General features: G+C 44.2%; 1 protein-coding gene across 2 annotated transcripts in view; it reads right to left on the bottom strand.

The window, feature by feature from the left end:
• GATB (glutamyl-tRNA amidotransferase subunit B) overlaps positions 1-15577 on the bottom strand; it is a 96410-nt gene that overhangs the window by 42006 nt on the left and 38827 nt on the right. For both annotated transcript variants that reach the window (XR_013336799.1, XM_077770908.1), the window contains exons 4-8: positions 13612-13810; positions 12761-12883; positions 4211-4324; positions 1951-2035; positions 1198-1242 (exon numbers count right to left, since the gene is read on the bottom strand). Coding sequence is in view for 1 of the 2 variants with exons in the window: in XM_077770908.1 (XP_077627034.1) it covers positions 1198-1242; positions 1951-2035; positions 4211-4324; positions 12761-12883; positions 13612-13810 (566 nt within the window). In the remaining variant the exon portion in view is untranslated. The remainder of the gene's footprint in view (positions 1-1197; positions 1243-1950; positions 2036-4210; positions 4325-12760; positions 12884-13611; positions 13811-15577) is intronic.

Here is a 15577-nt window from a genome sequence, read left to right on the forward strand (position 1 = left end):
GGACAGGGAGCACGCAGTATGTGCCAAGGAGCCTACGGGACCTTTCTGCTGCACCACCGTATATAATGTCTTTTCTTCTGTTCGATCCCAGCATCCAACATTTTCTCTCTATTGATACTTGTCAAAGGGCTTACGTAAAAGCAGGATAATACAGAGCAAATGGTGGTGCCAAGGTGACAGATTAGATGTGCAAGCAACCCATCATCTCAGTGCCAAATCTATGCTGTGTATCGGCCTGACTTCTGAAGGCAAGGGGAAAGCCAAAGGGAGGCTTCCAGAATCCCACCTATTAACCTGAGGGATTGAGCCAAAGCCACTGGCTGACCTAAAAGCCAAACTGTGTGCTGATTAGGAAAGCGGCGTAAACAGAGTAGGGCAGCAACACTGGAGAACCAAGAAGCTCTTGGGAAGAACATATTGAACTGAGAAGATCATAGCGATTCAAACAATCTTGACTCTGACAGACAGGGCAGGCAGCCTGCAGGGGAGGTTCACTCTGAGGGTTTAGGAGTTTCTTTCCCACATCACAGTGCTACATCTGTTCAAGAGGCTTGCCATCGACAGCACGAGTTGCACTTAACATCTTTCTGCACTTCGTGAAGGAACAGTGGGCTAATAACCTCAACAACTTTGCCGATTCAAACCTCTATCTTTAAAATCTGCTAAACTCAGTGAGGAAAAAACAAAAGTTTTCAGTTTACCTTAAGCCTGTCATTATTTACTTTATTTCTGGATCTCATATTAAGTACAACTTGTTTCGTTTATCAATTAACTAGCATCACCCGAGATATGAAGGGAAATGCCATTGACATATGCATCTTTTTCCCCCCATATCTTCCCAAGGTTCTTCAGTGTGTTACTGAATTTGTAACTGAATATAAGAATATCCTAGGCCCCATCCTCGACTGCTACCCTCTCAGCTCATTTATAACAACTCTCAGGCAGAAGTGAGTCAACAGCATCTTCCAATAGTTGAATTTCGTCAAATAAGGCACTCTGAGGCTACCAAACCAAGAAAACATTCTTTCTCTCGGTATACACATAAAATAGGAAGTCCAGATTTTCCATCATGCAAGAATACAAACAGAAAGTGGTTCTTAAAAACTATCCAGGATCATTATGGTGCTCTACGAGTGGATTTGAAACACATCCCTGACCCCAAACACATAATGGTACTTTGACAAGAGGAGTAACTACCTGTAGTCTTGTTTTCCTTCTTTGTCTCTCATCGGTACGGTGCACCTACGACAGTTAAATAAGAAAACATTAAACAAAAATCACGAGCAGCATTGCCTAGCATATGTGCAAAGGGAAAGGGGTAACCCTGACCAATAAGGGACACAGGCAAATTCAAGCTCTTTAACCTTCTTAGGGAGACACTTACATGACTCCATGAAAAAATAATATTAATGAAAGAGAAATATTTAGGTTAATTAAAAACATGGGAGAGAGAAGAAATTGCTTCAATGTTTCCAGCTTCCAACCAGCTCAAACTCTTGTCTTCTGAACTTCCTTCAGTCTCCTGCTAAAAGCACAAAATCCTCAAAATTCAGTCAGAATATCAAAGTTATCCAAACAAAATAAAACAAAACAAAGGCACCTCTGTAACCAACCCTAAGCTTTCTTTACCTCTAGCTTGAACTAGTACAGCTTAAGTCTGATAGAATTTAAGGAAATAGAAATTCTTGCCACAAAGCGGGTAAACTGGAAGCAAATGAAAGGCCAGAATGTAAGCACTTATGTACAGGTCTGGTTCAGTTTCAACCGCTTACCAGTCCTACAGGATATTCTATCTGTGTAGCATATAGTATTTTCCCAACTGCACTAGTGAGAAAAGCATTCATGCAGAGAAGCTAAGTACCTTCTTCAAGGTCACAAGGCTTGCCTGTGGTGAGCCTAGATTGGAGCCCCACCCAGCTGCGTTCAAGATGCTTGTCAGTGCAAACTCACCCTAGCTTGTAGTCAAATGATCGAGTTTCATTCAGAATTTCACATCCATTCTCAAGTTCGTCGATTTGTCTCTGAATTTCATAGTCTAAGAAAAACATAGTAATTTAGTATATTTTCATTCCTTTCATCCAATCAAGCATTAATTAGAAATCTTTTTCAATCTTTAAGTCAAAAATAATCAAGAGAGTTGTTCATACTAATTCTTCCCTGACATGCTATATTTTCTCACTGCCATCATAGGATAATGGTGCCGGAAAGGGCTTTTAGGAAGCTCTGCTTCCTTACTTTCTGAGAAAACTCAGGTTCATGGTGACCCAGTCCAGTTTACAGCTCTTGGCAGAAGAACGGCTAAGACAAATATCTAGGCCAACTAACTCCAGATCCAGGACTGCTGCCAATCAAGAGTTCTAATCCAGGGATCCATGGACAGACTTCAAGGGGTTCTGGGACCTCCCGAAATTATACACAAAATGTGGGTGTGTGCATTTGCATATTTTTAGAGAGAGAGTCCAGAATTTTCATAGGGATCTATGACCTCAAATCATTAAGAGCTGCTACTCTATGCCATGCTCCCTCACCACCAAACCAAGCAGACTGTGGTACACAAAACACAGCCATAATTGTTAAGCCTTTTTTCTGGAAGGAGTTTAAGCCTGCCCCTTCACTCCCCACTCCATCATGTGCCACTTTCCCTCACCCAAATCCACCTTTTAACTGAGGTGACAAGAAGCAGCAACACCAAAATGTATCAGTCTTTGCTCCCCATCTCCCCCACTGAGATGATGACTACTAGGCATGACGTAGGGAGAAGCCCGGGGTNAAAGCAGCAACACCAAAATGTATCAGCCTTTGCTCCCCACTGAGATGATGACTACTAGGCATGACGTAGGGAGAAGCCCGGGGTGAAAAAATCATGCATGGAGAATTAAACCCATCGTAGTAAATCTGTGGTTCTTTTGGTCTGAGTGAGAACACAGGCAGAATTCGGTCTCAGGGGGCTCCTTCATAAATCATTATGGGTAAATCTACCTAAAATCTTGCTGTTTGTTTTTTTTAGGTTACATCATCACCTCCTAGAATAATGAGTTCCAGAACACGTACTACCCACAGAGTGAGGCGGAGCTTTCTTCTATTCATTCCAAGCTTCCCCTTCACAACACTGGGCTATCAGGGTTTCCCTGACCCAAACCTCTCATGGCTTCATAAATGTGGACTGTACCTCCTTCTAGAGACAGAAGAGCCCACCCTCTTTTGTCTATCTTCATGTGGGAACCATCCCTTACCCCTTTCCCTTGAGTAAGTTGACCATTATAATGCCCTTTTCCTGAAAATTTGTAGACCCACAGTATCTTCGTTGAGGCTGATCATTTCAGGCTCAGGATAAAGTTTCATACAAGACTAGAGAATCTTTGCTCTATGGTTTCCAATACTTTACTCAACAAGACCCAGGACTCTACTCAACACAAAGCAATGCATTCAGATATCTTGTGCTCTGTGCATTCCTGAAGGAATGCACTTTAAACTTGATCTCCTCCCTATATTACCTCTTCGAAGCTCTATAGAAACCTTTGGTTTTAAAGAATAGTTTAGTTCTCTGATATATCTTCACAGTCAGCAACATATATGGGTCTGCATGAGCTCCAATAAGACCAAAACTCGATTACATAGGCATATGCAATCTATCAGTAAAAATAGTAAAAAACTAGAAAATGAATAATAATTATAGTCATGAATAAATATGACTATAATGAATAAATGTGACTGTATAAAGTTCATGCAGGTCAGAAAGAATGTGCTAAATGCAAAAACAGAGTTACACTATTTTGTAGATCCTCCCATAAAAAGGATCCTCCCTTTGAATAGGCTTTGAATCGAATGTGCTGGAAGAGACACTGTAGGAGTTCTAGAGCTTAGGACTCATGAAGCCTTGATGCCTCTGCCTTCATGACCCTGGAATGCCTACTGCCAAACAAAAAGGTCCAGGCTAGGCAAGCGAATGAAGAAGGACCACAGGAAAGAGAAGCCCAGCAGACCTCCGGCACCAAGGCCTCGATATCTGAGTGATGTCACCTTAGACCCTTTGTTTCAGCTGAGCTGCCAGCTTCCACAGGGCATGAGTGAGCTGAGACAGGATCTAATCAGTAGAACTGTGAAAAACAAAATGGTGACTGTATAAGCCACTAAGGTTTGGGGTGGCTTGTTACAAAGCAATAGATAATGGATAGAAAGAGGAACGTTAATAGTAATAGCTGACATTCACCTATTGCTCTGGCCAGGAACCTGGCGCTGTTGAGATTCTTCACTTCAGTTCGAACGCCCAAAGGCTCCCCAGGATGGTGCACAGATATATTGGCATCCACTCTTAACTGGCCCTCTGAGAGGAGAGAAAAAAAAGACAACTCTTTAGAAATTCTTTGAGGCAACATGGTCTTTTGAAGTCTGCCGGCAAGCAATATTTAATTCCACTTGCTGTTTAGCCAGTTATGGCAACCTGAGCTTAGAGAAGGTATGGTTGGTCCTGAAACTCTTCTGCCCACTTATGAGAATTACAGTCCTAAAGCATCTGAGGTGTGAGTTTATGTGTGCGTGCATATTGTACGCCCTTGTGCACATGCAGAAGACAGGGGAAATTCTGGAGGTACCAGATATAGAAATTTAATTTCGTTTTGCCAAATAAGAAAAACGACACTGTCAAAATGGAGAATTACTCTGTAGTTTTATCCTGAGTTTTTATCCAAAGTATTAGAGCTGGATTGGCAGGAAGGCATTAGAAATGATCATCTGATAACCCTGCAGAGCCCTCCAATGGAAGGTGGATTTCCAACAGTGATTCTAAGAGATCCAGAAGGGAGTCCTTGAGAATTTACAGCTGAAGGGCAAATGCCAGAAACCTGGGCTTTTCCCCTCCTCCTTCCTCTGGGTACTGCAATAATCTCTTCTTTCCACAAACAGGACTCAGAATCCTTCCTGATTACTGTAAGGATTTGCTACAGCAGACAGTGCTGTTATGAAGGGGTGAGTCTGTGGAGGAATTCGGAGGGGGCTGCCTCCCTCCTGGAAGGTCCTTCTCTTACCCAGAAAGCCCCTTCAGATAAGGGGCAATAACCCCTAAGGAAGCAGGTGGTTTGTGGAGAGGCCTAAGAGGCTCTTGAGGAGGAGAGAGGCAAAATCCTAAGATAAAAAACAATTGCATTTTATACCCTACAAAGTAAAACTCAAATTCTCTATTCTCTAATTTCATTTACAATATTTAAAACTGAACAGAACACGAAGGCAAAATGCTGGATTTTTGTTTTCCTAGGCAGGTTTTTAAAGTTAAAAAGAACCTGCCAAATCTGAGGGCTGTGATAGGCTGAATCAAGAGATTCATTTTCCAAGATTCCACAGCAAAAGCATATTAAAATAATGAGATAGGATAAATAAATTGCATGTCAAGAATTCCATGGTCTTGGCCTCTGTTGGCTCCCCCAAATGCTGAGCTGTGGGGCTCAACCTCCTGCAAGCTGGAGACCCCGGCCGCCCACTGCCTGCTCCACTCTCTCCACTTGTTCCCTAAGAACAAAGGATGAGCTCCCTGCTCTGCGGCCCCAAGTGCCACCCACGCCGACCATCAGGGAAAAGGTGCTTTCAGCTCAGAAATTACTGTGTCTCTAGCACGGACTTGTCAACATTTTGGACAATTTGTGCTTCCTTGAATCTCAAGAAGTCCCAACTGACAATGCTAGGTTCCCGGTCTTGGAAACCTGAAGTCATCTACACTGCCTCTGTTTCCTTTTCCCATTACATCAAACTGACAACGAGGTCCTGCCAGTTCTCTCCCAACCTTCCCCTCCCCCCCCTTCTGTCCCTTCCTCTCTATTTCCACTGCTGCCACCCTGGCCAGAGGACTCGGAACCTCAGACCAGGTTTCAGAATCGCATCCTGATTTGTAGTACAGCAACCCCTCCTTGTCCAGTCACCCACAACGTGGCTACGACTTTCGTCCTGCTACGATTTGGCTGTCATCATTTTTCCTGCTTGTTCACGTGCAGTGCCAGCTTCTGCTGGACCATCTCGTCTCCTCTGCCTGGTACTGAAGAGAGGTCATCCGGTCTCGGCTGACGCGACCCACATTTCCCCTGCTACTCATACCACTTTCTCCAGTCAGGGAAGCTTTCTGCATACAAGCCCCCGCCCACACCGCAGGCTCCTGCAAGTCCCTTTTTTTTTTTTTTTGTGCAAGTCCTCTTTATCACTAGGGCTGTCCCTTCTTCAGCCTCTGCCCATCCCCCAAGGTCCCAAGTAAGTGTTAACACCTTCTCCTCCTGGAAGCTCTCATCAATAAGCTTGCCTCCACTGGTGGCTCCTCTGAACTATTAGAATATACACAGTCAATAACCACAGAATTTAGCACATGACTACAGTCTATTTTGAATTAAACTTATCTTTAGTACCGAAATGGAAGGCTCTTCAGGACTGTGCCTGGATTTCAAATCCTCACCCACTCTCCTTCCCAAAAACATCATTCTTTCAGCCATCTCCTCTCTCCCACATCAGTCATCTCTCACTTTCTCTGCAGTCTTTCCAGTGGAGACACACGCAGAAAGTATCTCTCCTGAAAAGCAAACCCAAACCACAAACCTAGTCCCTTGAACCCCATTTCATCAGTTACTAAGCTGTCTCTCTGCTTTCCTTTCCAGCAAATCCTCGTGAACATGTTTTGCTTGCTTGTTGCACATCTTGTCTCTACCATCTCACCTCCTGTTCACTCCTAAACCCTGTTCAGCCTGGCTTCCGTCCCCACCTCTCTGGAAATGCCTCGTCAAAGTCACCAGCAACCTCCTGGCTAACAAATGCAGTGGACACAGGGCCTGTTCGGTCTTCCCCTTGCTGGACACCCCAGCGGCATGCAACATACCGACTACGCCTTCCTTCTTCAACTATCTCCCTCCCTCAGCTGCTGTGACCTTATAAGCTCCTGGTTTCCCTCCTACTTTTCTGGACACTCAACTTCCATTCCATTTGCTGGTGTTTTCATTCCCATCTAATTCAGAACCCTCTTCTTGCACGCTCTCTGGAGGGGTATGTAGTTATAAATACCACCGATGTGCTGGCAAGTCCTAAATTTCTCTCTTCTGTCCAGACCTCTACTCTGAGCCCCGCACTTACCTCTAGGGTCGACCTGACACTTCCATTTGGGGATCTCAGACATTTCACTTTCTAGGACTAAATCCTGATTTCCCCTCCACAAAGCCATGCTCGTTTTCATCTTTCCAGTTTCAGCCAACAGCACCACCTAGCTCCTCAAGCTTCTTTGAAGGCATCCTTGATTTCTTCCTGCCCCTTGATTTCCACACCAGCCTGTTAACAAATTCTATTATTGCTAAAATCCACCTTGAGTCTGCACAGCTTGATCTCTCCATCTTTCCTTACACCATCCTGTCCAAAACTGCATCATCTTTCATCTGGATTACTGCAAGAGCTTCTTACCTGGTCTCTTTGCTTCTACTCCTCATATGAAACCCACTTTCCAAAGAGCAGCCAGAGTGGTTTTCTAAAACCTTAATCAGACTCTGTCATTTCCTTGCTTAAAAGCCCTTCAGTGACTTCCCACTGCAGTTGGGATGAAATCCAAACTTCTTACCATTACTGGTAATCTATCCCTTGTCTACTTTTTTCGGTCTTATTTGATCCATTGGCTTTTTCACTGCCATATTCAGAATCTAGAGCTGGGTATGGCAGAAAGTAACTGTTCAATAAATACCTTGTTGGAGAAGCCAGAACTCTGGTACTTTCCTCAGCAATGAGTAAGCAGATTGGTTACTGTCTCACAAGAGGCTCCTGATAAGTTCTCAAGTTCCGTCTGAATAAGACTGATCTACAGCTGGAATCATCTGAAAGGCCTATTCAGCTCAGGGGAAAACTTCTGAAGTATGCTGAGCTGTGCTCAACCAGATCTCACTTCTTGGGAAACAACTTCTTTTTGAACTCAGGGAACCCTGAATGGGACTTCATCTGCTCTTAAAAATGGCACCATCTTTCACAATTTAGAATTTTAACTTGGGTAAGGAACAAAAGCATCAATTTCAGTCTCTCCCAGAGAAGGCCATGCTATATAAATGTCTGAGAGGAATCATTTAGTATCCTGCAGTGTTGAAAGAGAGTCCAGTAGTGTGGATTCAAATAATAGTATCAAATATTAACAAAAGACATTCCATCCAGTGAAGACAAAATACCTTTTAAACAAATTAAGTTAAATTGCCTCCAGCCCACAAAAGCCTCACCAGTCAGGTTTACCTCAATGCATTCCGCAGCACTGAGTGAGGGCCTTCATTCATACATCACAAGAGTGTTATCAAGCTCGATTTCCACCCTCCAGAAGCAGAGATTTGTAACAGCAAAACTAAAAAAAACGATACCACTGAGCACAGTGATACGGTGTAGTTACATATTTTTTTTCTAAAACACATTCACACATCAGAAATATACCATCAGGACAGAAAACTGTTTCTGTAAACAGCAGGGGCCTGAAGATTTAGAGAGGTCTGTTAAGCTATCTCACTCTGATCACTGGATGCTCTCCAGGACTTAAATAACAAGTTCTGACACACACACACTGACCAAATTTTATTGAACATGTTTCGCAAAGCTTATTTATCCAAAATGAGTAGTGGTTCTGTAAAAGTAATAGTACTTATTATCGTTAATAAAAGCACCTGACGTTTACTGAGCACACGCTACTTGTCAGGGCTTGAGAAAAGTTATATACACTTTATCATATTCGTTTCCTACGTGATATAGCTTTACAAAGCCCCTTAGACATCTCTTAGGCATTTCAAACTTCACATACCACAAATGGAATTCTAGGTTTTCTTCCAGTCTCCCCCGTCTCGGTACACAGTCACACCACACTCAGCTGCCCCAACTCTACGTGATGACTTGGATGACTTCCTGTCCTCTTCGTTTTCTTCCTTTTCCTTTCCATACACAATTATCTGGGGACTCACTTCATAAGTGTGGAAAAGTGAGGCTCAGAGAAATCAAAATCCCTTGCCCAGGTTCCTTTGGCCAGAAGCGGCAGGACAGGAACCCAACCCAGGGCTGGGACCTCAGCATCCCCAGCACCCATGCCCTGCCGTCCTTTCTATGTTGTCATCTACGGCAGCTGTGACACTGTCATGGCTGCCACTAGGAAGCAGTGCGATGCAAGGCTTAGAGAAAGGGCTCCTGGACTCAGACACACCTGGGTTCAAATCCCAGCTCAGTCACTTCTTGTGAGCCTTGGGCAAATAACCCAACCTCTCTATAAACCTCAGCTTCTTCACCTATACAACGGGCATAATAGCACCTATCTCTCAGGAATGCCGTAAAGTTTTAAATGAGATGATAATTTTAATAAATGCTTGGTGAACTGAGGAGCACATGCTAACTGTTCAAAATGGCAGACATTATCACTGAAACCATTTTGAACGACTGCTTCAGTACACACTCAATTCTACAGACGGCTTTGAGGATTCTCAACAGTGGCAAATGTCCACTGAGAAGGAAATGACTTCTGGAACCCAGGCTGAGCTGATCCATGCTCATTAGCAAAACTATCAGGAACTCACTGAATCACAGCCCAGAGCAACTGAAGCTTCATTCCAAAAGCACCCTGGGGGTCCCCTGGTCTCTTCTAGGGTGGTCCTCAGTTCTCAGACTCTAGTCTCCAATGCCAGCACAGTGGTCCTAAGTGCTGGGGCAGAAGAAGAAGCAAAGGGGTTGGGGCTGATAAAATGCTAACAGCACAAAAAGCTGGACCCCTGCAGACTCTAGGCAGACCCTCCCTCCACACAGCACTTCCAAACAGCTACAGCCGCTCTGCTGCTGTGCTAGGGGCAAAGCTGCTGGATTTGTATTTAAAAACAACAAAAAGTGTCACAACAAATGAGATTTAATGAGCCCTCTCAGCTGTCACCAACTGATGAGTTCTTGCCGTTATGGTTTATCTCTTGGCAAGGACCCAGATGGGACTATTTCTCAACTGACAGGTGGTCTGTTTATTATTCGATAGGTTTGTTAGGAATCATAGTTATTTTGAGGAAGAATGGAATAATAAAAAAATTTTAAGTGATAGAGCATCAACAATTAGTGCATAAATGGATAACCATCCAACCTGCCCATATTTTATTTATGTTCTGTGGGTAAAAAAGCAGCATGAACCGTAAAAGTGAAATGTAAAGTTCTCTTACCCTACAACAGAGCCTCGTTTCTATAAAGCCAACTTGTAGGCAGCTTTTATGCCACTCAGACTCACGTAGCTGTGTTTTTCCAGTGTTTAGCTTAAAGTACATACCAAATAGGCAAGTTCTGTCTTCAAATTCAACTTGTGGGAGGGCTCTGATGTTAAGGCTGTTGCTTGTAACACGCTCTATGTGACAAATATGGCGTTACAATTTCAGAAGTCCTTTTGTAACACACACATATAATGTGGGACATCAAAAGGTTGGTAAATAGTATTATAAACCAACAGGGAGATGAATCATCATCCTCAAATGGTATTTTCTTGCATCCACTGTGAACACTTTCTGATGGTTAATTTTATGGGTCAACTTGACAGGGTCAAAAAGTGCCCAGATATTTGGTTAAACAATATTCTGGGAGTGTATGTGGTATTCTGGGTGTGTCTGTGAGGCTGCTTCTGGATGAGAGAACATTTGAATTGGGAGGCTGAGTAAAGCCGACTGCCTTTGCCATTGTGGGGGGAGCCTCATTCAATCTGCTGGAGGCCTGAGGAGAACAAAAGGTAGAGGAGGGAGTCACTTGCTCTCTGCCTGACTGTTTTCAAGCTGGGATACTGGTTTCCTTCAGGCTTCAGATCCAGGCCCACAGTGAAGTTCCACTGCTGCCTCTCCTGGTTCTCAGGTCTTCAGACTTGGGCTGGAACTATACTACCAGCCCTCCTGCAGCCTCCTGACTGCGGATCATGGGACTGCGGGGCCGCCATAATCACATCAGCCAGTTCCTTAGAACAAATCTCATATATAAACATACATACGTATGACAGTCACATATACATACATTCCATTGGTTCTGTTTCGATGGAGTACTCTAATACACTACTGAACTATGAATTAACAATTGCATATGCAGAATCTGTATCTTTTCTCCACTCCTGCCTTTCTCTACTCAAGGAATGCTTTCTGAGCGGCAAGAGTTTTGTTAAAAGCCCCTGGAAACAGAAAATAGGGGGCAATCATGGGTGAGGCTAGCTTTCAGGGACTTAAGGGCAGGAGGAGGGCCTGGGTGGCTCAGGTGGTCAAGCATCCTACTCTTGATTTTGGCTCAGGTCATGATCTCATGGTCTGTGAGTTTGAGCCCCCATTGGGGTCCATGCTGACAGCACAGCAGGAAGCCTGCTTGCGATTCGCTCTCCTCTCTCTGCCCTCCTCATGCTTGTGTGCGTGCTCTCTCTCACTTTCTCTCCAAGTAAATAAATAAACTTTAAAAAAGAAAAAAAAAAAGGAGTGCTAGGAAGGGGCCATGAGAGGAACCATTAAGAAACGGAGTTTGACCAAAATTTGTAATTTTTTTTTTTTTTTGAGAGAGACGGACAGACAGTGGGGGGAGGGGAGGTCATAAGAGGCAGAGGGAGAGAGAATCTTAAGCAGGTTCCACACCCAGCCCAGAGCCTGATGCCAGGCTGGATCTCACAACCCTGAGATCATGATCTGAGCCAAAATCAAGAGACAGACGCCTAACTTACTGAACCACCCAAACTTGTAATCTTTATATCCAATTTGCAAATACTTAAAACGTATAGTTTGCTTAGTCCCAAAGGCACAAATGTCTCTTTTGCTGGATTTCCTACCATATTTCTAATGAACCTGATATTATCCTAAAGTTCAAGTTTTGCAAAATCATAACTTTGCCTTACACTTAATACAATTTGGCTTCAGCTATAGTTGGATGAAAATTCTACAAAATGAGAAAGAGACACAAATAAAAAATCATCAAGTAGCAACTAAATGCTACCTGCACAGACTCACACACTAAGAGCTATTCTGGAAAATACAATGTCTTCTGAGAAAGCTAAAACTGTTCAAACACATTATTTTATTGACCCTAATTTTGGTGCAAAACAACATTTGGATAGAAGAAGCTAGAAGAAAGCATCTAGTCTTTTAAAAAAAAAAAAAAAAAAAGAGGGGGACCTGGGTGGCTTNAAAAGAACAGGCCCAAGGTGGAGTCACTCACCCTTAGTACAGCAAACTAAAACTTAAGTGCAGTTTCAGCCTCTCCCACAAGCATGACTTTTGTCCAGCTGACCTGAAAGTTCCTGATCAGCACCAGTGAGGTAGTCGGCATGGCAGATCCCCGTGCTCCTAATGAAAGGTGACCTTACCTGAAACAATCCAGTCTCTGCTAGAAAACTTCCTTTATCACTCCCTTCTCTCCATAAAAGCCTTCCATTTTGTACAGCTCCTTGGAGCTACTTCCTATTTGCTAGATGAGATGCTGCCTGATTCATGAATCTTAAAATAAAGCCAGTCTGATCTTCAAATTTACTTAGCTGATTTTTTTTTTAACAACTCCTAATCTCATATTCTTGGGCTCAGTGCCTCTGCATTGCTGCTGTTGGTGTGTTTAGTTTTGACTAGGGGCTCATTAAGGAATCCAAGGAAAACTCTAAGGGAAAAAACCCCAGAGGTCTAAAGGCAGGCAAAACACATAAACAATCCCAATGCAGCTGATGCAGAGAACAAAACTCTAGTGAGAAGAGACCTGGGAAGTGGAAAAAGAGAAGGTTAAGAAGGAGGGACACCACTGACACCACCTCTGTGGCTTCTACCTGCCATATTTGCCTGGCTAGTCCCCAGGGCTTGAAGTATCAGCTGCAGCTCTCTGACGGCTGTTGCTGCTTCTTCTCCACAGGACATGTCCGGCTCCAGCACCACTTCCAGAAGGCCAACTCCTACCAAAGAGAAGCAGGGTCAGCCTGACACAGCTCTCCAATCTAACCTCCAGATAAATCAGGCTGAAGTCTCAGGAAAACCGTGTATCACTGATGGACTCTCAACATGGGTTCTAGCCTTGGACTTGTTTCTCCTCCCCTTCACATTTTGATTTTTAACTTTGGTTCTTTCAGCGTCTACTTGAGAGACTGAGCTGCAGGGTTTGTGACGGGGTGGCTACATTTATCGCATTTTAGGGATAGGTTATTAGCAAGCCGGACGGTATTCACAGTTCAGGCTGTGTTCTCTAGTCAGCTGTGCCAATACGAATGCTGGTATTTGATCTGGATCTGTCAAACTCTTGGGCCTATTTCCTCAACTGATTTGGGGAGGAAGTTTCCTCAGCTCTAGGGGGAGGAAGACAGGTGGCTGGAAGGAAAGGCAAGAGAAACTCTTCAAGCCTACCTGCCCTGTTCAAATCGATGAGCGTCTGAGACCGCAGCTCATCGTGGAGGCTTTTGCCGCTGTCCTGCTCCAGCTGGATCTGCTTGATCCTCACGGTCTTGGTAATCACCTGCCTCCATTTCTTCCCCACACAGACACTGTACGCNTGAATGCTGGTATTTGATCTGGATCTGTCACTCTTGGGCCTATTTCCTCAACTGATTTGGGGAGGAAGTTTCCTCAGCTCTAGGGGGAGGAAGACAGGTGGCTGGAAGGAAAGGCAAGAGAAACTCTTCAAGCCTACCTGCCCTGTTCAAATCGATAAGCGTCTGAGACCGCAGCTCATCGTGGAGGCTTTTGCCACTGTCCTGCTCCAGCTGGATCTGCTTGATCCTCACGGTCTTGGTAATCACCTGCCTCCATTTCTTCCCCACACAGACACTGTACGCCAGGCTCCCATTCACCGCAATCGGGACTCTCTGCTGTGTAATCTGGTAGCCTGCCTGCACACAACACAGGTTACACAGTGACTAGGCCATATATATGAGCTGGAGTCCAGTCCACTATTTCTTTTTATGTCACGAGACTAGAGGTTTACTTAAAAACACAACAAAAGAAAAAAGGAAAGGGGGAAGAAAATCACTTCACGCACTGGAGCTGTAACTTAACCTGGCCTCTTCTGGCTTTCCCCACCCCCTCCCTTACATCCCCTGAAGTATCCCTGAACCTCCCCCGACCCCCAGTCATGACGCAATAAACAACACAAATCCCATCTGCCCTACAAAAGTATCATTTGGGGGAATAACAATAATCTCATTGTCAGAGGTCTTTAAAAGAAGAATTTACTGTTTTCACTTGGCTCATTAGCCTAAACCCTGCATCTGATTACCGGGCTCTTGACAGACCCTCCTTATTAGGAAGTGCTGGCTAAGCATTTTGCCATCTACTCTCAGCACGGGAGACAGCAGTTGCTAATGCGTTTACGCTTGTTTTGTTCCTGCTCTTTAAAGAAACCAATCATGCCAGCTGCTCTCTGTGACCCAACTTCCTGTTTCTCTTGCTAGAAAATGCTAGAACACTCACACTCAGAGAGAACACATGGTACTAAAATACTGATGTATGGTGCAAGGACTTCCTCACCTCCTAAGTAGAGGTGGAATGACCTGCGAACACACACATGCATCAGCACACACTAAAGAGACGGGAGGTCAACACGGAGAACTGGAGAACAGAGAGTAGCAGCAGAAGCCCCCGCGGTGCTTGTGGGGTCCCAGACGCTGTTCTGAGTTCTTCAAACCATTTAATCCTCACGACAAGCCTGTGAGGGAGATACGGCTCACGGAAGGGGTTAAGTGCCTTGCCCTGAGCTACAGGGCTAGTAAATATCCATGTCAGGATTCGAACACGGATGGTGTGGCTCCACACTCTTAGCCACCAGGCCAGCATTTTTCACACTTCCGCTGGGTCAGGAGTCACCTGGTAGGCTGGTCCCAACAGATTGGCCCCACCCGAAGAGGTTCTCATTCTGCAGCTCTGGGGCAGCCCCTGAGAGTTCTATTTGTACCAAGTTCCGAGGAGATCCTGATCCTAGTGGGGTGGAGACCGCACTTTGAGAACTTCTGCATTAGGCCGACTCTGTGCTGAAACAGCAAGTCTCAATTTATAAAAATTAAACTCTGAATAGGGTTGCTGAATAAAATACAGGATGCTCAGTCACATTTGGATTTGAATAAATTGTTTATTCAGATAAACAACAAAGATGTTTTACAGAAGTATGTTCCATGTAAAATTTGGCAAGACTGACTCTGGTTATCTGAACCACATGGGCCAGAAAGAACAGAAAGCCAGATAATTAAAACATCTCATTTTAGTCACATAATGCTAAGTCTCCCACCTTAACTGAACTGATTAGCACTCTCAAAAGATGGGGGAAAAATGCAGTTTCATTCCCTTCAATCCTACCAAGCGACAGAATTTGCTAACGGGTGGCAGCCAGAGGGGGAAGCAGCAAGCAAGCAATTGAAGAAAGAAGGTTCCAGTCGCATTTTGTATTTAATTGTACCTCCACCCTCACCCACTAAAAACCAGCTCACCCTCATCTTCAGTTCAAGGAGAATAACGGGAAGCAGTATCTTTGCTATCATTTTTCCAAATCTGAATAAAGGGCATACTTCCTAATCAGAGGCTCAGATCAAATGAAATACTATTCTGGGAAACCCACTCAATGTTCAGTTCAACATTATGAAAAACTGGCTCTACTTCACCCTGGC

This window comes from Crocuta crocuta, unplaced genomic scaffold (genome assembly GCF_008692635.1).
Source record: "Crocuta crocuta isolate KB4526 unplaced genomic scaffold, BGI_CrCroc_1.0 scaffold166, whole genome shotgun sequence".
In the NCBI taxonomy this organism is placed as follows: Eukaryota; Metazoa; Chordata; class Mammalia; order Carnivora; family Hyaenidae; genus Crocuta; species Crocuta crocuta.